The following is a 23,158-nucleotide window of genomic DNA, read 5'->3' as shown; positions in this document are numbered from 1 at the left end:
GCTGCACCAGATTCCCACTTGCCCCCTGGCACCCTCTCAATTCACAGTTGGCACCGCCGATGTCAGTCTGCTCCTCGGTGCCCACAACCTTGGCCCAAAGCTGCCTGGGATCCTCCTCCCGGGGTCCCCCAGCCCCGGCACCCGGGGGCACTGGTGCTGGGGACCCGGGGGTGCCTCTTGAGGGTACTGCCCGGTTCCCGCGGGGGCAGTGGCTCCTCGCTCCGCCACACATGTTGTCCTTGGGCTGCTGGGGGGTGAGGGAGGGGGGGAGGTCCTTGTGGGGACACTGCGAAGCCGGCGCCGGGCATCAAGCCTGGCAGCGCCCGGACTGCGGGGGCCGGGGTCCGAGCCGCTGCAGCTCAAGCCCGCGCCCCCGGGGCTGGGATGACCCCGTGGAGGGGGGTGGGGGGGAGGGAGTCTGTGCGGCTCCCGGGCCGGGGCTCCGAGACGGCGCCCGGCGCTGCCGCCGTCCTGCCTGCCGGTGCGGGGCGCCCCAGCCCGCGCGGGGCCGCGCTTACCTGGGCTGGCCGCCTCCGGGTCCCGGTACATGGTCCCCTCGTCGCCGGCTCCCTCCGGGCTCCTCAGAGCCTCCCGCGGCCGCGCGCTGCTCCGCCGCCGCTGCAGGGCATGGGGCCGGACGACCCCCGGGGGCGGGTCCGAGGGCGGGGGCCTCGCGGGCTGCACCGAGCCGCGGAGCTGGGGAGCGGGGGCCGCCCGCCAGCCCTCCCGCCCGCCCGCCGAGCACGCTGCCGCCGCCGCCGCCGCCGCCGCCGCCGCCGAGCCGAGCCTCCTCCCTCCGGCCTGCGCGCCGCGTGTGCGCGCCGGAGCGTGTGTGAGTGTGTACGAGGCCGTGTGTATGTGTGTGTGTGAGCGCGTGTGTGAGCGCGCCCCGGGCACCGCCGGCGCCGCCCGCCCGCTGCCGAGCGCCGCTGCCACCGCCACCGCTGCCGCCTGCGCCCGCTGCTGCCCGCTGCCGGCCGCGCCGCCGCACTGCAGCCCGCGCCCGCCGCCGCCCGGAGCCGCCCCGAGGGCACCAAGGCCGCCCCGCGCGCCCCGCCCGCGGCCCCCGCGGGGAGGGCGCGGAGCCCTCGGGTGGGTCCTGCGAGCTTGCGGGACCCGCCGCACTGGCGCGACCAGCCCGGCCGGCGCGCCCCCGAAGGCAGCGGCTTCGAATCCGGCAGGGCGGGGTAGCCGGCCGCCTCCTCCGAGGTGCCCTTTGACTCCGTTCCAAAAGGCGTGGAAACCCACTCCGGGTTTTCCGCTTGGTGGCGGCTCGAGGGCGTCAGCTCGGGACTCGACACCGCGGCGGGCCCGGGAAGCCGGGCTGGTGTGCGCGAAAACCAGGAGTGGATTTTTTTTTTTTTTTTTTTTTTTTTTTTTTTTTTTTGCCAGCGCTGAGCCTGGGTCCGCCACGCTGGCCATCCCCTGAATTTGAACACAGTTGGGGCAGGGAGGACCAGAATCGCCACCCCCACTGGCAGACTGGACCTAGTGACCCTCTTCACTCAACCTAGCCGCAAAAAAGGAAGAAAACAGACATTTCAGCCGTCCATCCATCCCTCTCCTGTGCTGCTCCTTCACTTGGCCCCCTTTCCCTTTCCTGGATCCCAGCACTTCAAGGCAAGAAAGAATTCCCTCCTTCCAACCCTGGGGGCTCTCTTGGCTCTCTTGGCTCTCTCAGCTCCTCTGTCAGTTCAGCCCAGTGGGAATCAGGTGAACCCTAGAATGGCAAGTGTTTGATTCTGGGGCAGAGAGGAGAAGGGGCCCTTCTCCCCCAAAGTTTCAAAGCCTGGAACTGAACTATGGGTGGTTTCAGGTACAGAGACCTCCCTGCACACTCATACACACCTAATCAACCACACCACCGCCTCCCCCCTACACACACATGCACAGGCACACAAACACCGGAGATACAGACATTGAAGCATTGCACAGTAAGGGGCCCGCCCCTACCCTAAACTGAAGGGGTTAGGCAGGAGGGCAAAGCATCTCCCCTTCCCCCTGGCCCAGCTACAGCATCCTGCCCTCCTTTCCACTGTGAATGAAATTCAAAGGTGAGCTAAAATCAAGATTCCTCATCCCACCCGGACAAATGCACTTAACTGACTTTATACTGCACAGCTCACAACTAGCCACACCTCCACCTTCCCAGAGCACAAGTAGGCAGCCAGCACCCACAGGGCCAAACCTGTCTCAATCTCCCCCAGTACTCTCTCTCTCTCTCTCTCTCTCTCTCTCTCTCTCTCTCTCTCTCGTGCGCGCGCGCACACACACACACACACACCCCATACCCTTGAACTTGTATGGAGCCTATTATACACACATTCACTCACCTCCACCCACAGCTTTTCCGTTGAGAAACAGATAAGGAAATTCCCCCAAGCAAACCTCCATGAAGAGTGTTCCGGTGGAGAACAGATTTCCTTGGATTGAATGTTCTAATTAAAAATGGAAGGGGAAAAAAAAAAGGTATCCGAAGATCTTAGCCCATAATTAGTCCCTGGCCAGAAATCTCAGCCCTCGTCCCCTGCTCAAGGGCCATTGTGTTTCATATACCCTGCAGCCGTCCTTACCTACATGCAGCCAAGAATCCGGTATATATCCACATACTCCTTTTTGGCAAATCCCAGAAAGCCAAGCCAACAGGCTGGGACTCCGGGGTCTCCAGTCTTGACTTGTTCCTGCTCCCCCACCCCCCTCCCACAGGTGCCCCTCTCAGCGCTCTAGCTGGTAAAGACCAAATAGCCCACTTCTTCCCACCCCTACCTCATGTCGTCAACGGGCACCACATAGCAAGGTTCCTGCCCAGGAATCTGCCCACCTATCGACCTGAGAGTCCAGATGGCAACAGCAGAATTCATCACTGCAACTCAACAGATCTTTGTAAGCATTTAGAATCATGGAGCTTTTCAGAGTTGGCGGGGACGGAACCTCTGAGAGGCCACCACTCGGGCGACAGATGGTGGAGACAAAGTCTCTATAGGGGAAAGAACTGGCCAGGCAGCCAAGGGCCCAGAGCTAGCAGCCCAGGGAGCTGGCAGGAGAACCGAGAGGAGACCCTTGGTGCTGGCTCCAGCCTTTTGCCAACCACTATGAGATTCACCAGCAGGCCTAGTGCTTGCTCCCATCTGAGAGCTTACAGTCTGTCCCTTTCAAACATAAAAATCCCAATCTCATTCGCTCCCAGGAGGTATTAGACAGCCACTGTTCCAGAACGTCAGAGATGGACAGTCCCTCAGACATACTGGATAAATCTCATGAGATACGGCGGTGGAAACTGAGGCTCTGGGACATTGGGAATCTCAGCGGGGTTGTATATTTCCTGCCTGCATCACTGACACAGGGAAAGCTCTGAAGACGCCCTTTCTCTGGGCCTCATTCGCTCTGTCTAGGGCATGCAGAATCATGGGGGAAGAGAAAGAATACAGACTTATGTGGCCCTGCTATTCATAGCTGTGTGGCCGGAGGCAGACTACCTGTCGCCACTCACTGGTCCTCAGTTTCCTCATCCACACGGCGGAGAGAAAAACACCACCTATACCCTTCAATTGTCACAAAGATGAAATGGTACCGGGAAGGCACTTAAAATGATACTCGGAACATAGAAACTTATTCTTGGTAGATATTGAACACACTCCTCAGGGCCATGTTTTGCCTGTCAAGGAAGTTCCTCCAGATGTCTGACCTCGAACCGTTCTGCTGCATTTGAAGGCTGCTCTCTCCTGCTGGAGCGTGAATCAGAGCCAAGCCAACTGTGAGTCCCTGTTTCCTGAGCACTCACAGAGGACTGGGCACAGGCAGGAAATGAAGTGTGCGGCGTGAGCGGGCCCTGTGAGAAAAGAGATCAGAGGGTGGGAATCAGTCCTCTTCTGCCCTCAGGTCAGGTCCCTCAAAGGTGAGGGCCCGGGCCTCTGGTTTTCTGCCTCTCCCCTACCCCTTCCCCCCAGTAGAGGGGGGCCCAGAGACAGCCTCTCGTTCTGTGACGCTGTGCTGTGCGGCTTCTTTGTCCCCGGGTTCCGTGACGTGGCAGGAAATGCTTGCAGCCCCTGGTTCCCCCAAGGAATGCCACACTGAGTACAGTGGGCCCCTCAGGCCTATTTCCGATCTGGTGTGGTCATTAGGGCCCAGATGTCCCGGGTCGACCTCGGCTTCAGCTTCCGGAGCAGCACGAGCCGGGAGGGACGTTCTGTCCCTCAGGAGCAGAGACCAGGCCCGCACCCTCCTCAACAGGGCCCCCCGAGGCCGCCCGGCTCTGTTGCTAGGCCGCGGCTGGAGGCAGGGCGCCTGGGTTCCCCTCAGGTCTCTCTACCTGACATGGTCGCTGCTGCGGCTGTCTCCCCACAGCTTCTGTCCCCCCTACCCTACCCCCTGCGCCACGGGCTGAATTATTAATAAAAATGCTGAGGAAGCTGTTTGTACAGCTCCCATGACAGAACAAACACACCTCTCTCCTTACCACCAGCCGTGTGGCGAGAGGCTCGGGCTGGGCATTTGCCTGATTCAGGACGGACGGGCTGAGACCAGAGCCAGAGGGCAGCTTTGAAGGGCAGCAAGCAGAGCCCGCTGATGTGAGAGAGCAGCAGCGAGGATGAGCTCTTCGGCCCTGTCCCTGCTGTGTCTCCCCCTCCCTCCTCTGCCGAGGGCAAGAGTCTGGAGAGGGCAGAAGCGCGAAACGCACAGACATCACCTTCCCCGGGAAGGACCTGGCCACAGAGTCCTAGAAGGCAGCCCTGGCCATTTCTACGGCCACCTCGTCCCAATGGAGACTGAATCGATGCTCGCTGAGCAGTCACCTCTTGTCCCCAGACCCGGGGAACCACGGAATCTCGGACGCTTAGCCAAGGCTGCGTCCCACGTGTCACGCTTCTGCCGGCCTCTGCTATGGAGGCATCCACCATCCAGGGAAGCATCCCAGACTTCAACTCTGGACTTGCCTCTGCCACCACCTGGGTGTTTGGCTTTGGCCAGTGACTCGACCACTCTGGGCCTCAATTTTCTCATCCATAAAACATGGCTATAAATGCACCACATAGGTATGGAGAATATACTGGGGAGATAGGGGCTGGGTGTCTTTCTTGGCTCCCTTGCAGCAAGGCACCTGGCACCTCCCAGGCACCGAGGACTCTGCCCTAAGCTGACCTTCCATAGCCCTGAGTACCCATTCCATATCCTAGGGTCATGTTGCCAGAAACCCCTTCTGTGCTCCCAACCCCACCCACATCCTTTCTCCCAGAAACCTCCTCCCCATCTGGATTCTGTCCCTAAGTCTCTCTCTCTCTCTCTCCATTGTCACCCTGCCACCCCCCCCACCCCCACCCCCATGTGCTTGGCTCAGCCCCTCAAACTCCAAAAGATGAAAGCTGGTGCCCCTTCTCCTTGCCAGCTGCTGCGTGGGATAGTCCCAGGCTCAGTCAGAATCTTGGCCTTAGGCCTCTGTTTTGAGATACCCCCCACCTCTCTTGGTCTGGGGCAACACTGGGCCCTCGATATAGACTGAGAGCCATGAGAGCCAGTGAGATGCCCTTATCAGGATGCATTGTAGAAGCACCTTGGCTTGCCAATTTCAAGCTGAGTGCCCTGGGGTAAGCCACTCAATCCTTCTGAGCCCCAGTTTACTGGTCTGTACTACAAGCAGTTTGGTTTTTTGTCTTGATTTCACCTTGGACTCCTTTGGGAATCTCCTAAACTCCAGGGACCTCTCCTCCCTAGACAAATGCATATTCAAATATAGACACATTTTGCCCCCGTAATTGGGCGGGAGGGGGTCCTACAGGTTTCAGATTCAAATCTCTGGCTCAGAGGCCTACGAGGTTGCTTCCAATTCCAACAGTGTGCCCAGGCGTCTGCCCTGCTCCTCTGCCCACAGTGATTCTTGGGTCACGGTGGGGGTGGGCTGGTGGTCTATCCCCACCATTTCTCCCTCCTGTCTCATTGGCCCCCTCCCCCAGCACTTGCTGTGGCTGGAACCAGCTTGCCGGCGGTTCAGACCGGCCTTTCAGTACCTCTTGGAGGCTACCGAACAGGCTTCACCTACCTGCCTTTCAAGGTATTTAAAGGTTCTTTGACCAAATGCTTTTTGATCCTCCGCTGATGGGAACCAAGCAAGCGGAGGCTCTCACCAATGGCCCCCCTCCCTCCATATATTAGTGACTAAGAGCTCTTTTGATATTGCAGAAGCCTTCTGTGGTTTGTTCAAAGCCGTGGGCCTTGTGGCCACCTCCCCTGGAGACCCAAGCCGGTCAGCTCCAGCCGCCACCGCCCACCCCCAGCGGTGGCCTAGTTAATAGGGGCCTCCCAGCGCTAGACGGCTCCCGCCTGTAACTGTGAGACCCCAGACCTGAGCCCAGCTGGTAGAGGGGCCGTTTCAGTAAAGCCCCGCTCCTCCCAGGGGGCCCTCGCCCGGTTCAGGTAAGATAGGATCAGAGTTAGGGGTCTCCCAGACCCTGGGGAAACACGCCTCTTCTTCCCGCCCAACTTGGGCTGCACAGAAGGGCATGCGACCCACGGGATTGATTAACCTGTCTCCAGGGTCCAGTAAATGTGATCCCTTAGCCTGAAGCTGAGAAGGGGAAACTGAGGCTTTGAGAAGTCCCAGGTCCAGGCCTCTAAGCCGGCACCCACCGACCCGAGAGCTTCGCCGGCTCTGCAAGCCCCCTTTCACAGCCAGCGTCACTGTGTCCCCTGCGCTCCCGCTCCTGCAGGGCCGAGCAGAAGGCCCTGACGTGGGCCCCAGCTGCAGCCTCCGTGCGGGGCGGGGACGAGGCATTGGGTTCAGGGCCGCCACTGCCCCACGACGACGGGCGCCCCCAGCGCCGCGGCGGCGGTTCTCGCCAACTTGGACGGACCCACCCATAGCGCCTGGAGTCTCCCGCGGGGCGGGGGCCGGGGCGGAGATGCGCGTGCGCGGAGGGGGCGCCGCGGAGCCCGCGTGAGCTGGTGAATTACCGAGTGCGGGAGAGGACGCGTCCGCCCCCGCCCCAGAGGAGGAGGCGCCGGTGCTCCCAGGTCGGGGGGGCCATGACACGCCCCGAAGGAGCCCCAACACTGGACTGAGGCCCCAACCCGGCGCCCCAGCTAGAGTTGAAGACTGCAGTGGAGGTGGGGTCCTGTTTCTCAGCACCCAGAGAGCTGTGACCACCCCTGTTCCAGGATGCCTGGCTCTGCACTTGGGAGGATAACAGGAGAGAGCTGGGCGAGTTCAGGTCCCCTGGCTCCCTCCCTCTTAAAGGCTCCTTGGGCTGCTGGGCTTTTGGGGCCGGCCAGACCAAGCACCAGAATCCAATCCTGGCCTTGTCATCATTATAATAGCGGCAGCCACCATTTATTGAACTCTGAGGGCTTGACAGGCCCAAGTGCCAAGTGCATAATAAGCATTACCCCACTTGGTAGTCACAGCAATCCCATGACGAAGTCTGGTTGTGATCCCCTCCCAAAGGTGAAGAGGCTGAGAATCAGAGGGGGTATGGCCTCCCTGAGGTCACAAAACAGAGGGGTGGGGGCAGCTGGGAGTCCCACGCAGCTCTGACCAGTTCTAGAGTCTAAGCCTTCCACCACTAGGCTCACTTTCTTTCACCTCAGAGCTTTCTGGAGGCTGGGCAGGCCCCAGCTTCTGCCCTTCAGCCCAGTTTGGTCCAGCTCATGGGAGATAAGGGCTGGAGCAGAGGTGGGGCAGCACTGGAAAAGAGTGGGACCACCCCCCAATTCTCTGGCTGCTCCATTTCCTCCTGGATCCTCTCTCTTAGCCCCCCCCCCCCCCCGCCCAACTGTGCACGTCCCCCAAGGCTTTGTCCTCAGCTGTCATCTTCTTTCTCATCCCACACTCTCTCCTGTGTGAGCTCATCCACTCGAATCGCTGCAGCCTAACTCCCGGCTCTATGTCTGGGGCCCTGACCTCCCTTCCAGGCTGGCATCTGCCTTCCTGATGCATCCCCTCCCCTCCCTCCACGCCTTGCCCCATGGAGTAAATTCATTACCTGCTTTAGAGCGGCTCCTCCCTGGGACCACTCAATACCAACCCAGTGACCTCCCTCCCTCATCATGCTGCTTGCTCCTGAGCTCTCCGCAGGCCAGCCCTCCCTCCCCCCTAAGGCCTTTGATGGCTCCCCTCAGCCTGTGGAGTCTCGTACAGGAAACTTTGCCTGAAGCAGAGTCCTCCCCAAAATGAGGACCCTGCCCTCCTCGTCCTTCCCTGCCTCCTCCTGATGCCCTGCTTCAATTAAAAACCATTCCTGAATTTCTGCCATGTGGTCCCACCCTTCAGAGCTTCATCTCAAAGGCCACTTCTTCCAAGGAGCTGTCCCTGATTCTCCCAGGTGAGTTTGAACTCTCCTTTCCTGCAGCCTCAGCACTACTTGGATGGAATTGTCCACTTTAGTCGTATTTGTATACCTCTCCAATCCTGCTCTCTGCCCACCTCTCTCACATATGCAATGGCCTGGGAGTTCCTTTAAAGGTAAGGGTGGTCCATCACTATTCTCAACTTCATTCGTTTTTGAAAAACTGATCCATTTAGTGAACTGAGTAGCTACTACGTGCTAGGTACTGCATGTACAGGACCTCTCTGCTCTGGGCTCCTCCTCTGGGTGACTGGCATACAGTGGGACAAGGGCACTGATGGAGGGATGCTCAGGGCACATTCCGGGATAACTTTGCCCTGGGCAAGCATTTCCTCAGGCTCCTGAATGCCAGGCCCTGGCCCCGGGTACGATGGGGGAATGCAAGCAGGAGTAAGACCAAGCCCTGCCCTCCAGGATTGTAGATCCATAGAAACAATATGATATGTGTCCAAATATGGCTCTGACCAAAGTGCTATGAAATCATAAGAGACGGAATAATGACTTTGGCCCTGGGGAAATCTAGAAGTTTCTCGAATGCCTAGTACTTGCACCAAGTCGGAGCTTCTTAAATCTTTGCTGAATTTAACTGGGTGGGAGAAGGGGCTATAGCGGAGACTGAAGAAGACAAGGAAAGTTACAAGGAGGGAAAGGCAATGACAGAGCATTTTCATAACACTTGCAGAAAGTGGCCTTGCCGCCCACCCCAGAGGGATGTCTTGTGGATGAATGAGATCATGAGTGTGCAGTGTTCTGAACTCTTGGGAAGAAAGGATCTCTCTCTCTATGTATATATATATATCACTGACATTATTAGTCTATTCCTGTCCGACCAGTAAGTCGTTCTTTCCAGGGAGCCTGTATCCCCCTGGGAAAATCAGGTGTACCCTAGGACAGCTTGATTCTCTCTTTGGGTCTCAGTTTCCCCATGGAACGAGGTGGTCCTGAATGTCTCTGGCTCCTCCAGGCAGCTGCTCTGTGGGACAGCTGTGCCTGCCCAGGAGATGCCCTCTGTCTTACCCTGCCCAGCACACCCTGGGCTGAGCACAGGAATCCGTATGATGTCACAAAGGCCGCTCCCAGTCTTGTCTTGCGAGTTAAACAAGGGCATGCAGAAAATGAGACAAGTGTGGACTTTTTGCCCTGAATGTCCCCCCTGTCAATCTTGGGGTAGAGGCTGCGGGCCTGCATGCTGTGTGGGCCCCCGTGTGTGGACCCCTCCATCCAGGTCCAGGGTCTGGGTTCCCCTGGGCAGGACCGAGCCTTCTCCAAAGCCTCACGGGCTTCTCCCTTTATGGCCAGAGTGTTGGGGTACAAAATGCCCCCCATGAACAGGGATGGGGACTGTCATAGGGGAGACAGAAACATCTACCAAAAACCTCCTTTACCCCCTTGCCTGTGTGCTTCCTGCTCGTTCACTGTGCTTGGCTACTATGTGTCTCTACCCCTTCCTATAAATCAGACACCCTGGCCGTGTCCCTGCCTCCCCTCTTCTTCTTACCTGGCACACGTAATTGGTGACCAGGCCTGGCCTCCCCCCTCCCCGGCTATCTCTCCAGTCCTTCTCAACACCCCTGCCCTCATCCACGTCCTCTTGTGTCTCACCAGCTTCCTCCCTGGGTCCCCTCCTCTGCCTCCTGCTGGCTCCCCTCCCATCCACTGTCCTGTGCACCAAAGCGCAGGTGCAAGCAGGTACGACCATGTCGTCGTCCAGCTCGAAGCCCAAAGCAGTGGGTCCCCACCGCTCTTGGGGAAAAGTTCCTCTCCTGTCTGGCAGGCAGGGCCATCTTGACCTCCCCAGAGAGGTGAAGTGATCTGTGAGGAAGAGTTAGGGAAAGGATGGTGTTGGGGACACATTTCAGAGAGAGGGATGGGCGAGTGCAGAGGTGGGAGAGGTAATGATGCCCGGTGTGGGAAAAGTCTGAAACCTGACTGGGGCGGGTGTTCCCGGGGCATCGGGCACACCTACTGTGTGCCAGGCGCTGCCCTCATGCTGGGCCTACAGCAGTGACCAAAACAAAGATCTCGTGGGGGAGCTGGTGTCTAACAGGGGGAGAGAGGCAATGGTAAGTAAATGTCATACGACGTTAGGAAATGATGAGTGTGGTAGGGAAAACCGAGGGTGGGGAGAAGTGAGGGTTATCAGGAATGCTGGGGATGGATTGAGGAGGTGACGTGTGGGCAAAGACTTGAGGGAAATGAGAGATTTAGTCTTGTGGCTACACGGGAAGCAGTATAGGAATAGGAAATAGTCAGTGCAAAGGCCCTGGGGTACAGCTGTGCTTAGAGGATTTGAAGCACAGCCAGGAGGCTTGTGGGGCTGGAGCAGAGTGAATGAGGCAGTAAGGAACTGGAGAGGAGGTCCGGAGAGAAAGGGGGAGTGGGGAGAGCAGGTCACCGCAGGAACTGTGGAAGACGGGAAGCTTCTGGAATATCTGGCGAGGTGGAGGGACATGAGCTGACTCCTACTCTCAAAGGATCACGCCGGCTGTGTGTTGAGGGAGCAGGCGCGGGGAGACCAGTCAGGAGGCTGTCGCAATGATCCACGTGAGAATCAATGGCAACTCAGACCAAGGTAGATGCCGTGGGGGTGGTGGGTTCTGGATCTATTTTGAAGGCAGGACCGACAGGATTTCCTGATGGATTGGATGTGGGTCATGAGAAAAAGGGAGGAGGCAACCTCACCCCCAAGGTTTGGGCCCGAGCAATGGAAGGATAGGATTGCCATCACCCGGAATGGGCAGCTGCCATTAGAGCAACACTCTTTCTGTCTTCTTTTCATTATTGTGCACCCAGAGAGAACCTTTGTAGACATTTTTCCAACGGTCATCGCCTCTGTAATTCTCACACCGGAATTCAAGTGATAGCATGATGCTATAAAGCATATGCGTTTATGGGCTTTGGCCCTTTGGAGGGTCACAGACCGTTGCAGCATCGAAACGTTTTCGTTCCCCGAGAACTAATTTCACCCCCTCGGGGGCGATGGCGGCCCCGCAGAGGGTGTGTGGTTCCAGCGAGCGGCCTGCAGGAGAGGAGCTCAGGTTGGAGCTGTCTGCTCCAAGGAGGAGGCGTCGAAGCCACAGCTGGGTGTTCGAGGCCCAGGCTGCAGGTATGGGTTTGGCCGTCATGGGCATACAGCCTCTGCTTGAAGCAGTGAGCCCAGAGATGGCCGGTAGTGAGTACAGACAGAGACGAGGACCAGGCTGGGGGCTGGGAGAAGAGAAGGAGCCAGCAGAGGAGACCACGAAGGAAGGCGCGGAGAGGTTGGAGAGAACCAAGTAAGCACTGCCAGAGGCCTGGGAGCCAAGGGGAAAGAGTCGTTTACGGGGGAGGGGGCGCCAAACTGTGTCAAACGCGGTGGGGAGGCCACTGGAGATCTTGATGGAGTGTGGGAGGAGGGGGTGAAAGCCGGATTGGAGTGGTTTCAGCGGAACAGGAGGAGGGGAGCAGTGACAGCTCTGAGGAGCGTCCCTGCAGAGGAGGACAGGGTCTGGGTGGGAGCTGCTGGGGAGGTGGGATCACGACAGGTTTGAGTGAACCGGGGAGGGAGAGCAGTGAGCTGGTTCTCTGGTGGGAACGCTGGGCTGGAGGGTAGAACTGAAGCAGTGGAGGCCGAGGGAGCTCGGGGAGACCTGCTGGAGGGGTGTCCTTGAGCGGAGCAGAGGGCTGGGCTCGGGCGCCCGTGCCCGGCGCCCGGTGGAGGTGGCGGCGTGGGTGAGCACGGCTCTTAGGGCCGGGGAGGCAGAGCGCGTGGGCGCAGATGCTGGCGGGGGTGGATGTGCCCGCGGATCCAGAAGCGCTTCTGCGAGACTGGATTGCGTTCGGAGGGTAGGAAACAAGGTCAACCGCTGAGAGCGAGGGTGGGGGAGGCGGGGGTGTGGCGAGATCGTGAGAAATAGTCACCCACGAGAGCAGGGTGGTGGGCGCGAAGGGGTCTCCAGCAGAACACCTTCCTGCCCCAGCCCAGGACTGGGTCAGCCGCCTAACTTCTGCGCTCCCAGGGCTCCCCCACCCCGCCGGGTTCTGGGTGTCCACCACTCTGTTTGCCCCGAGAGAGGACCTCTTCTTTCCCTCAGCATTTCCGTTCCCAGGCAGGCAGCCAGTGTTTGAATTCTCCACGGCTCACCTGCTGGGTAACCTTGGGTGAGTGTTTTAATGTCCCCGTGCCTCAGTTTCCACATCTGCGAAATGGGGACAATGGTAGGAGTGTGCCCTCCGTGCTGTTGCTCTCTTGCACCTGTTGCCTGGCACGGATGACGGCTCGGGAAGTGAAGAGTGAAGGCGAGGATGAAGGGAAGGGAGTTTGCTCCCGGGCCCTGCACACCGAGGAGTGGGGTGAAGAGGGCTAACATCAGATCTGCGTCCTGGCTGACGGAAGACTCTGTCTCCCCAGCGCCAGTGCTCAGCTCCCACCACGTATCTGGGGACCCTGACATAGCTCTCGGGTGGGCGGTGGCCAACTGGGGACAGACTCACCAGTGCGGCCCAGGACAGTTCCTAACTCAGCCCAGGGCCAGGACTGGTGCAGGGAGGAAGGGAGGGAAGGGCTGGAGTTGGCATCTCTTACCCCGGCCCCACCCTCGGGACTTCCTCCCCAGCCTGGCCCTTCCTGTTTTCTTCCCTGGGCCCTGGAGGCCATTTCCTCCAAGGAATTAGGGCAGGATGTTGCTATCCCTTTCCGGAGCCCAGAGCTTTCTGCACTCGCAAACTTCCAGATCTGGGCCATTGGGACCCCCGAGAAAACAGTCTGCTGGCTAGCCCCTTCCCTGAAGCTGTGACTCCAGGGGCTCTGCTGGGGACATTCAGTGTGAGGGTGTGTGTGTGTGTGTGTGTGTGTGTGTGTTTGTGTATGTAGGGGTAGGAGGATCCATGGGGGGCAAATGTTGCCTTGTATTCCTCCAGTGGGCTGGCAACACACCACGGAAAGACCGTGGGCTGGGAGCTGGCACCCCTAGGAGGGGGCTCACAGCCCTGGCATGGGCACCAGCTCTGCCATGACCAGCTGGGGCCTCTTGTTCCTGGAACCTCACTCATCCCCCACCCTCTGCAACCTGGAGGTAGCAATAAAGACTCCCTTATACGGGGCCTGCCAGGAGCAAGCGCTAATGGCCAGAGTGGGCTCTGTGGATTGTTACGAGATCTACAATGTTCCTTGCGGTACCCACATGCCTGGCAGAAGGAGTGGGGAGGGAGCTGTTAAGTGCCAGGTGGCATTCAGGCTGGAGTGGGGGTGGGGGCTGATGAAGGGCTCAGCGAGGCCCTAACCCTGCCCTTCAGCCCCTCAATGAACTAGCCAGCACCTGCCATCAGCTGGGTTCTCAGGCCTGGCTGCCCTGATCACTCCTGTGCCCTGCAAGCAGGCAGCTTGAGAGAGCCCTGCCTCCAGGAGCCTCACAGAAGCTGGCTGTTGCCCCCTTCCCGTGCCTCATAACCTGCCCTGCCCCTCAGCTCCTCCCTCCGGCTACCCCGGAAGGGAAAGGTCAGTGTTGCCAGGCAGGGTCCGGGAGCAGTTCCTGGAGCTGCGGGACTTCGGTCACCACTGAGCAATGCCCTCCCAGTGCTGCCAGGAGAAACCAAACAGAAAGGGCTTGGGACGTGCCTAAGGATGCACAGCCATTCTTTCTGGGACAATAGCTGCCTCCCTCCACAACAGCTAGACAACCCCCCCCCCCCGGGCTGCCCCTCAGGAGACTATGGAATTAAAGAAGTCACCCCTTTCTTCTCCTGCCAGGGACGCCGAGCCAGAACTAGTATGGCACAGAGTGACGACGAACGTTTCCTTTTGGTGAGCACCTGCTATGTGTCAGGCGGTGTTCTGGGGGCTAGGAGCACAGTGCTCAATGAGGCCAAGTCTACCCTCGTGGGGCTCGTGGTACTGCATTCAATCCTTTTATCACCCCACGTGGTCAGTATTTGCAGGCGGAGAAACTGAGGCTCAGAGAGACTAGGGAGTGAAGTGAGGTCCTATGGTCAGTGAGTGTCAGAGCAGCGATCCGAGCCCAGATCTGTCAGACTCCATCCACAGCCCGATCTCTTCACCCTGTTAAACCAGGAAGAGACTGGACGGGAGTCAGAAGGTGGGCATTAGCTACTCCCTGGGGTCTGGGCTTTAGGACAGTTTTCCCTGCATTGGGCCTCAGTTCCCTCATCCATAGGTGATCCGGAAAGTTCATTCCAGTATTTCTGCAATTTTCAAATGTCAAAAGACCTAGCAGTCTGTCCGCCCAGACGATCCAGGCAGGGATTCCTTTTCTCCCCATCGCCGCACCCTGGTTGGTAGGACAGGAGCCCAGCTCCTCCATGAACAAACCTTTGCGGCATAAGGGAGAAATACAAGCCTTGATCAGGCTTGGACCCTGACCTCGGCTTTGCCACGGTCCTCAAGGTGACCCTGTTTTCCATCCCCATCGCCTTGACTCTGCCTCTTGTAACTTGTGTTCCCTTGGGGAAGCCCAAGCCCCTCTCTGGGCCTCAGTTTCCACGTTTATTGGAGGAAACCATTTCTGATGTGCCCCTGACTCTGCCCATCCGATTCTAAAAGCTTGTCGAGCCCTTCATGGGGGCCCAGCCCTTTCTGGGAATGGAGTCAGGCTCAGCCTGTCTGCTGGCCGTGAACTCTACGCCTGCCCCACGCTCTCCCCATAAACCAGAAAGGGAAGAATGACCTGTCTCAAACTGGTCCTAGGGTTCCCCTGTCACCCCCCCGTCCCCCTTGTCCCCACACCTAGGCCCTGAGTCCCCAGCCCCACCACGAGGGATGTCTCCTCCACCTCCTCCCCCCCAGCTAGTCCTGGGGTGGAGAAGACACGAGGCAGGCAGCCAGAAGATCACGACAGGTAGGGCTGGATGGTAGCGAGGGCTCCACAGAGACCACGCTCAGCAGAATGGCATGTCTCATCGTGGGCACGCCTGCCAGGTGGTGGGAGGACCATTTCTTTTCTTTTTTTATCCCCATCCAAAGTGGCTGGGAGGGAGGGGGGCCCAGGAGGAGAGACTCCTGAGATGAGACACAAGGATCTATGACCTAGGCTCAGACCGGGGCGGGGCACCAGCACCCAGGGCACCTCCCATCCTCCCTGCAGACCCAGGCCCTAGTCCTTTCCTTCAGGCCTCTCATAATATTAACCTTGTTGGCTTGAGTGCCCCACCCCATTTACCAGATGAGGCAGCTGAGGCTCAAAATGGAGAAATGACTGGCAGATAAGGGGGCATGGGGTCAGGCCTCCTGGGAGTCCTCTGTCCTCTTCAGGCATGGATAAGTGTTTGGAAAGCTCACCCATCGGAAGGAAATGATCTCCCCTCCTTTTAGTAGAGGGATGGGAAAGAGGAGGCAGTAGGGAAGAGCAAAGAGGCTAGCCCAACTATGGAAAGTTCCCAGAATTCACTGTGCTTCCTCTGCACTCCAGACCTCTGCCTGGGCTGCTCCCGCTTCCTAGAACTCTTTCCTCCACCTGACTACATCCTACTGACCCTTCAAGTCATGGTCAGACGTTGCCTCCTCCAGGAAGCCCTCCTGGCTTTTCCACTGGACAGGGAAGCCAGGTCACGATGTTACAGAGAGCCACTTCCGGGTGAGACCAGAAGGGGCAAGCATCGTGCTCAAGGTAACACAGCCAAGCGGCGGCTCCTCGCCAGGGCTCTGTGCCATCCGTTGCCCTGCTCCCCCCACCTGGCAGCCTCCCGGCTCTGGCCAAATAACCCGCCCCAGGCCCCGGGGACGCAGCGCCAGAGGGAGGTAACAATAAAAGCTTATCAAACAGCATGTAGGAGGCAGCCACAGATTTCAGAGGCTAAGTAATCTGTGTCTAATGTTCACTTAGCAGAGCGTGAGCCTCTGAAATGTCAGCGCTCGCGGTCTGACCCTGCAGTGGCCGGAGCTTTTGAAGCTGAGGGAAACGGAGTCATCCTGCGTTCCTAGAGCTTTCTACCCGGGCTGCGGTGCAGGTGGGGGAGTTTTCAGGTGCCAGACCATCCTGGTGGCCCCAGCTGGCTGTACCCAGGGAAGTGAAGCATCTTTCTTGGTCCCGGAGAGGCTGTTACAGATGGGGAGACAGAGGAGGCTGGCCGCGGGAACCCACCGCTGAGTGATTTCAGAGCCTGGTTTTTACCTGTGAGCCTCTGCTGCTGCCTAGTGCCCTGGTGCCCCTCCCCCAAGGGGCATAGGAGAGGGGTCCTGCACTCTTCCAGCATCCCCCTCCCCCCATGATCATGGAAAGGATGCCCCGCATGGGCCACCTTGGGCCCAGCCTCACCTCTGAGCCCACATGCAGGAGGCCCGCCTCTGTCATCTCCCTGTTCTATCTCAGACAGATCCTCAGCCCTCCTGGACCTCAGTTTCCCCATCTGTCAAGGAGCTGGAAAGCTCTCCAAGATTCCATGGTTCTACAGTATCTTACGAATGATGAATAAGGCAGTTGCTTCACAGCCTCCCCGCTCTGCTCTGCTTTCCCTGTTTTCCACAGCTCGGGGTCTTTGTTTTGTTCCGGGAGTGAGGTCTGCCGGCAGCCGGAGTAGTGCCTGTGGTATAGTAGGTGCTCAGTAAATATCGGTGGCCTTTACGCTCCCAGCGGGTACCGTGCTGCAGGTCCCCTCCCGATTAATACCTGCCCCCCACCCCCCATGTGTCTCCTGGGGGCTGCGCTGCAGACCGATAGGCACGTGTTGATATGCAAATCTGGAAGCCTCCCCTGTTTCTCTTCCACCTTCTCCTTTCCATAGTGGGTGCGTGGGAGCTAGCCATGTTCTTCTTTTAGATCCCCCCCGGCGCGGCTAGGACTAGTGCCAGGGCCTTGATGGTACAGCCAGTGCTCTCGGCTGTTTACACTCTGCCCGTGACTCACCCACAACAGCCCAGAGAAGGCTCTGCCCAGGCTGGGCCCAGGCGTGGGGAGGCAAGAGAGACCGTGGTCTGAAAAGCCCACCGGGATCCTGGAACGAGGACGGAGGGCCGAAAGGCGGCCCAGAATCGTCCTGGCCCCCCGGGGGAGCAGGCACGGGGGCCAAAGACGGCTGGGCCAGGTTTGAGAAGATCTGTTACGGCTCACGCCCGCCAACCCTTTATCCAGGCCTCGTCTGGGCGCCCTGGGCTGGGAGCTGAGAGACCTGAGATACATCAGCCCTGGTCTCCACCTTCAGCAGCTAGGAGGTGGATCTAGAAGGCAGTGGGTATTATGGGTGGTGATGGAGACAGCCACGGGATGACGTGGCGGTGGGGGGCGGGGCAGATTGAGGTTGTCATTCATTCAGTGGGCTGAGACTTTACTGAGGAAGGGCTTTCCTGGCGAAGGGAACAGCACATGCGAAGACACAGAGACGGTGCTCCAACAGCAGGAAAAGGTCGCATGCCGGCCCCGCCCTCCTGCTCCGGGACCTCGGGCCTCGCCCACCCTTCTCAGACAGCTTCATCTGTGAGAGTGGAGGCGGCGTTGCTTGGGTGCGTGGTTAGGGATTGCCCTGTGAGTTTTCCGTGGGCCTCCCCAGCTCTGACAGCGATTCTGTGGGAGCAAGGGTTACAGACAGGGCGGGGCGCCCGGGTGGCTCAGTCTGTTGAGCATCTGACTTCGGCTCAGGTCATGATCTCGCACTCATGAGTTCGAGTCCCACATCTGGCTCTGCGCTGACAGCTCAGAACCTGGGAGCCTGCTTCCGATTCTGTCTCCCTTGCTCTCCGCCCCTCCCCCACTCACACTCTGTCTCTCTCAAAATAAATAAGCATAATAGTTTAAAAAAAAAAAAAGAGCTACAGGCAGGGCAGGGCTCTGGGTGACAGTGAGGTCCTGGTGGCTGGGCAGGCAGGACAAACAGGGCTGTCTGTTTAGGCAAGGAGGGGAAGCCGGAGGAGGACACTACCAGCCAATGAGACTGTCTCTCCTGGCCCAGTGTTTGCTGATGGAATAAGGGAGTCGGGCGTGCCAACAGTGGGGAAGGAGGTGGCCTTGAACTGCACACACGTGGGCTTTCGCTCAAGCTGGTCCCCTAGAGCACCATGCCGGGCCTGGGCTGGCAGAGCCCCTGGAGATCAGTATACCCATTAACGGAGGTGCTCAGAGAATGCAGTCCAGGCTGGGGCTCTAGCCCTCTTCCCTAGGCTCTGGCTCAGCCTAAGGAAAGGGACGGTGGGGGGTGGGGGTGGGGGAGTGGCCATCCCTCTCTGAGAGGGGAGAGAGCCCCTGGAGCCAGCTCCTCGCTCCCTGGGGGCGGTCCTGCCCCATGGGTTTAGTCTTGATTCTGCCACAAACTTGGTGGGTCACCGTGGATCGGCCTCTTCTCTCTCTCTCTCTCTCTCTCTCTCTCTCTCTCTCTCGACTTCAACCTTCCTCTGAAAGTGAGAGACAGGAAGAGAAGCACGTTGGCCGCTTCCCAACAGGACCCCCACCCTTGCTTCAGCCGGAGAGTTCCGCTTTGAGCAGTTGGCCTGACGAGTCCCTCATGCACCGAACGACTGCTGAGTGCCCACTCTGTGCCAGCTGGGTATAAAGGCAGGCGAGACCGCCGGGTCTTCCAGCCTCGATGAGTTCCCTCTTTAGAAGGGGAGCCCCTGATTTCCGGAGCCTGCGCTGGGGCCACGTGTGTCTCCGTGGCTCTGCGGGGAGGCTCCCCAGTCACCCAAACCGTGGTTCACCCTTGCTAGCCATGTGGTCTTATGTAACCTTTTGTGCTTTGGGTCCCTCACCCGTGGACCGGGGACGAGGAGAACCCCCCGACCTGCGAGACCAGCTGGCATGGAGCCTTCCGAGGGTGCATGGTGGGTGCTGCATAGGCCTTGCTGGCTGTTATTACCGTCCCTGAGGATCCCGGTTCTAGGAAGGGGCAGCCACAGAGAAAAGAGTCCCGCGATTCAGGCCAGGGGAGGAGAGGGGGATGAAGAACCCCCAAACTGGCAGGAAGCCCAGGGTTGGGTAGAAGTAAAGAGTGCTGGAGGCAGGGTCTCTGTCCCTCATCTCTCCTCACTGTACCCCGTCCACACCCCTGAGAAGTCAGCAGTTTAACTGTCCTCTGATGGATCCCCGCCCCCACCCCAACACACACACACACACACAGGCCTCGTGAGAGAAAAATACCTTCAATGCTCTGTGTCTGGTTGGCTAGAGAAGCAGGGAGAGAGCCAATCATTCCAGCACGCAGATGGGAACACTGAGGTTCAAGTGTCAGGGAAACAAGTCAGTTAACATCCATCGGGGCCGAGGAGAGACCCCCGGCCTGGACCCCTGCCTCATTTGTGGGGAGCAGTGAGGCTCAAAGTGCCCTGACACTGGGCCAGGTGTATGTATCTCAGCCCCACCCTGCCCTTCCAGGGGCCCCAGCCACCCTGGGCACACCCTCTGCGGTGCCTGCCTCCCCTGGGGGGGAGCAGACGGTGCCGGGCCTGCCGGGAAGCGGTCGTCCCGGAGCCCAGCTGCTGCACAGATGCGAGCTGGGGATAGGGGCAGAGGAGTCAGGGTGAGAAAGGCAGCGACCCTTGGCAGCTCAGGTCTGAGTCACCGGCCGGCGGCCCGGGAGTGGTAATGAGCGGATTAGAGTCATTATAGCCGAATGACTGGGAGCGCATTTGTTCACCCGGGGCAACCGCCAGCCCCAGCAAGGGCTACTCAGCGCATTGCTGCCCCGGCCCGCCTTGCCCATCGCCGTCGCGCCAACCTGCCCCCTCCCTCCCCCCAACCTCAACTCCCAGGCAGCTTCTGCGGCCTCCACGTGCCTCATTAGAGCCTCCTAGACATGCCCGCCTCACACTCCCTAGACATCACCCCTCTCCCCCTTTTCTTGGGCTTGGCAGGGGGGGCCCTGGAGCCGGAACTTGGAGACCTGTTAAGGGGGCACAGTCATTCCTGCCCAGGGAAACTGGCATAAAACCCCCCTGTAATAACAAATAAGATACTGAGTCTTAGTGCTTAAGATGTGCTAACAGGCATTGCTCTAAGTGCTGGCCATGTTTGGTTTTTTAAGTTTATGGATTTTGAGAGAGAGAGAGAGAGGGGGAGGGACGGGGGGGACAGAGGATCTGAAGTGGGCTCTGTGCTGACAGCAGAGAGCCCGATGTGGGGCTCGAACTCATGAATCACGAGATCACGACCAGAGGCAAAGCTGGATGCTCAACCGACTGAGCCACCCAGGTGAGTGCTGGATGTGCCTTTTTTTTTTTAATGTTTTATTTGAGAGAGAGAGAGAGAGAGAGCATGGGGGAGGGGCAGAGAGAGATGGAGACACAGAATCTGAAGCAGGCTCCAGGCCCCGAGCCGTCAGCACAGAGCCTGACTTGGGGCTCAAACTCCCGGACCACGAGATCATGACCTGAGCCGAAGTCAGAGGCTCAACCGACTGAGCCACCCAGGCGCCCCAAGACATGTCTTAATTCACTTTGTTTCATGACAGCCCTGTGAGGTACGCTATTGTCATCCCCATTTCTAGATGAGATGACTTCGGCCCAGGGGGATTAAGTAACGGGCTCAAGGTCACACAGCTTGTGAGCAGAGCAGCTGGGCTTCTGTCCCACCTCCTTACTCCAGAGCCCCCCCAACCACCAAGTTCTGCCTGTCACTGCCCCTTCCCCGGGGGCCTCTCTGCCTGGGTGGGTGCCCCACTGCCACCCCATTCGTCTCCTTTAGGAGTCATCCTCTGGGAAGACGCTTCTCATCATGCCTGTCCCCGGTGAGAAACCTCCCATGGGGACCCAATAGGCTTCCACCGTGGTATTTGAACCCCATCCTTCCTGACTTAGCCTTCCAGAACCCTCCATTCCTCATGCTCACCTCGGCCCCCACGCGGTGGAGCCTCAGCTCACATCTCATTTCAGAACGGTCCCACCTGGGGCTTTTGTGGGGGCTGTGCCCTCTTCCGGGAATGCTCGTTCCTGTGGGGTCTCCTGGCTCCAATGCCACCTGGCCTGTGTGCCCGAGCTGAGCGGGACACACAGCACCCTCAGCGGGGCAGCGGGGGCAGTCACAGAAAAGAGTAGGGGCTCTGGGGGCAGGTATGTGACTTCAGGACAAGCCACCGTCTCTCTGAGCCTCAGTTTCTGCAACAGGAATACTCCTAGCTTCTCATGAAGTTTAACCATCAGGTGTGTGAAGGTCCCTAACCACCTGTTGTGACAGACGTGGGGAGACCCCTGCTCCATCTGTGAAGCCCAGCGGAGACTCTGGTGTTGGCAATGCAGGGAAAGCCTTTGCCCGAGGCCCTTGTCCCTAGGAAGTCACTTACCCTCGGTGCCTCTTTGCTTTGGTCCCATCACTAATAACAGGGCCAGCAAGAAGTTTCTGTCCATCAGGCAGCCTCCAGTGACCAGTCCTGGCAGAGCGCCAGCCCTCCCCCCCCCCCCCCCCATCTCTGGGAGCCCAGCACCAACCATCTCCCACTCTGGGAAGGGGTGGGCGGCACCCTCCCTCCTCCACATTGCTGCCGCCTCGAAGAGTCAGAATCCGGGGAGACGGTCTCCTGGCAGCGGAGTTCCCGCTGCCCGCCCCGCACGGGTGTTTGTGATGCTGCCACGCCCGGGGGTGCAGGCGCTCCAGCATCAGGGCTGACTAGGTCCTGGGAGGGGGCAGGGAGGGGGTCCAGCCGGGGACGCTGGAGACGGCCGGCCCCTGGTGCCTTCTTGCCAGGAGGCAGGTGCCAGCAGGGCGTTTGGGCACGGTCCTGGCTGCCCCTGGTCTGTTCCATTGTGAGAGAGGAGTACACGCGGGTGCCCAAACGTTTCGGGTGCCAGCAAGGCCAGAATCCCCAGGGGACGGCTGGGCATTTGACAGTGGCTGTTGGGAGGATATAAATGTTCAGTCCCTCCTCGCAAGAGGGGCAGTGGTGACCTCCACCCCCGGACTGTCCTGCACCTGTAGACACCCCCCCCCCCCCCACTGACCCCTCTGTGCCAGTCTCTGCTGAACGTGGGCAAACGCAAGCAGAGCAGACCTGCCCTCTGGGATTTCACACCAGTTTCGGGGCCCTGGTCGCTTCTCAGTCCCAACCTTTTCCTCCTGGGTTTGGTCCCAGGCCTGACCCCTCCCAGCTCCTCGCGGGGGTCCCACCTCACCACCCAGACCGCCGGGCCCAGCCCCCGAGGTTCCCAAGTCACCATCCCTCCCCCCACCAGAAAACACAAAGCTAAGAGCTCGTCCTAAGCTCAGTCTCACGCAGGTCGTCCTAAGCTCAGTCTCACGCAGGAGGGTCTAATGGGAAAATGGACGTATGAAAAATAATTTACAAATATACACTCTAAAAATAAACTTACATTTTTATTTTGAATGGCTAACACGTTCACATGATTCAGAGGGTAAAAGTCAAAAAGGACAGGGGCGCTTGAGTGGCTCAGCTGGTTAAGCATGTCCGACTCTTGGTTTCAGCTCAGGTCATGACTCACAGTTTGAGTTCGAGCCCCGTGTCAGGCTCTGTGCTGGCAGCTCAGAGCCCCTTGAGGATTCCTTCTCTCCCCCTCTGTCTGCCCCTCTCTGCACTCTCTCTCTCTCTCTCTCTCTTTCTGTCTCAAAATAAACATTAAAAATGCTTTAAATTCAAAACGGATGTAGTGTGAAAAGTCACTTCTGCACTGAGCCCTGGCCACCCCCCTTCCCCCCCTCCAGACAGCATTGGTGACGGCCTCGTGAGGTCTTCCAGAGATTTCAGTGGCTAAACCATCACCTCCGTTCCTGCTTTCGTTCGCCAGCCTTTTAAAATGCATATACACGCTGCGCTCTATCTGGCCGCCTTCCCTGAAAAATACATCTTGGTTATTGTTTTATGTCAGTTGAAAAGCAGCTCCTCATTCTTATTTCATGGCTGTGTGTTACTTCGTTGTATGCAGGGGCCACAAGTTACTTAACCAATCTCCTATTGGT

General features: G+C 58.8%; 1 protein-coding gene and 1 long non-coding RNA gene across 9 annotated transcripts in view; one reads left to right on the top strand and one right to left on the bottom strand.

Moving 5' to 3' along the window:
- Nucleotides 1-723, bottom strand: part of SYT7 (synaptotagmin 7) — a 69,543-nt gene extending 68,820 nt beyond the window's left edge. For all 8 annotated transcript variants that reach the window (XR_007156391.1, XM_047878642.1, XM_047878646.1 and 5 more), the window contains exon 1: nucleotides 519-723. Coding sequence is in view for 7 of the 8 variants with exons in the window: in XM_047878642.1 (XP_047734598.1) it covers nucleotides 519-549 (31 nt within the window). In the remaining variant the exon portion in view is untranslated. The remainder of the gene's footprint in view (nucleotides 1-518) is intronic.
- A 6,845-nt stretch (nucleotides 724-7,568) lies between these two features.
- Nucleotides 7,569-16,056, top strand: LOC125146940 (uncharacterized). Its single transcript, XR_007144934.1, has 4 exons — nucleotides 7,569-7,663; nucleotides 8,261-8,312; nucleotides 14,065-14,118; nucleotides 15,740-16,056. It is a non-coding gene; the product is annotated as an uncharacterized LOC125146940 (long non-coding RNA).
- Nucleotides 16,057-23,158: the final 7,102 nt, after the last annotated feature.

Source organism: Prionailurus viverrinus, chromosome D1 (genome assembly GCF_022837055.1).
Source record: "Prionailurus viverrinus isolate Anna chromosome D1, UM_Priviv_1.0, whole genome shotgun sequence".
NCBI classification, from domain to species: domain Eukaryota; kingdom Metazoa; phylum Chordata; class Mammalia; order Carnivora; family Felidae; genus Prionailurus; species Prionailurus viverrinus.
The sequence above is the reverse complement of the archived record's forward strand: the minus strand, read 5'-3'. Positions and strand labels throughout refer to the sequence as shown.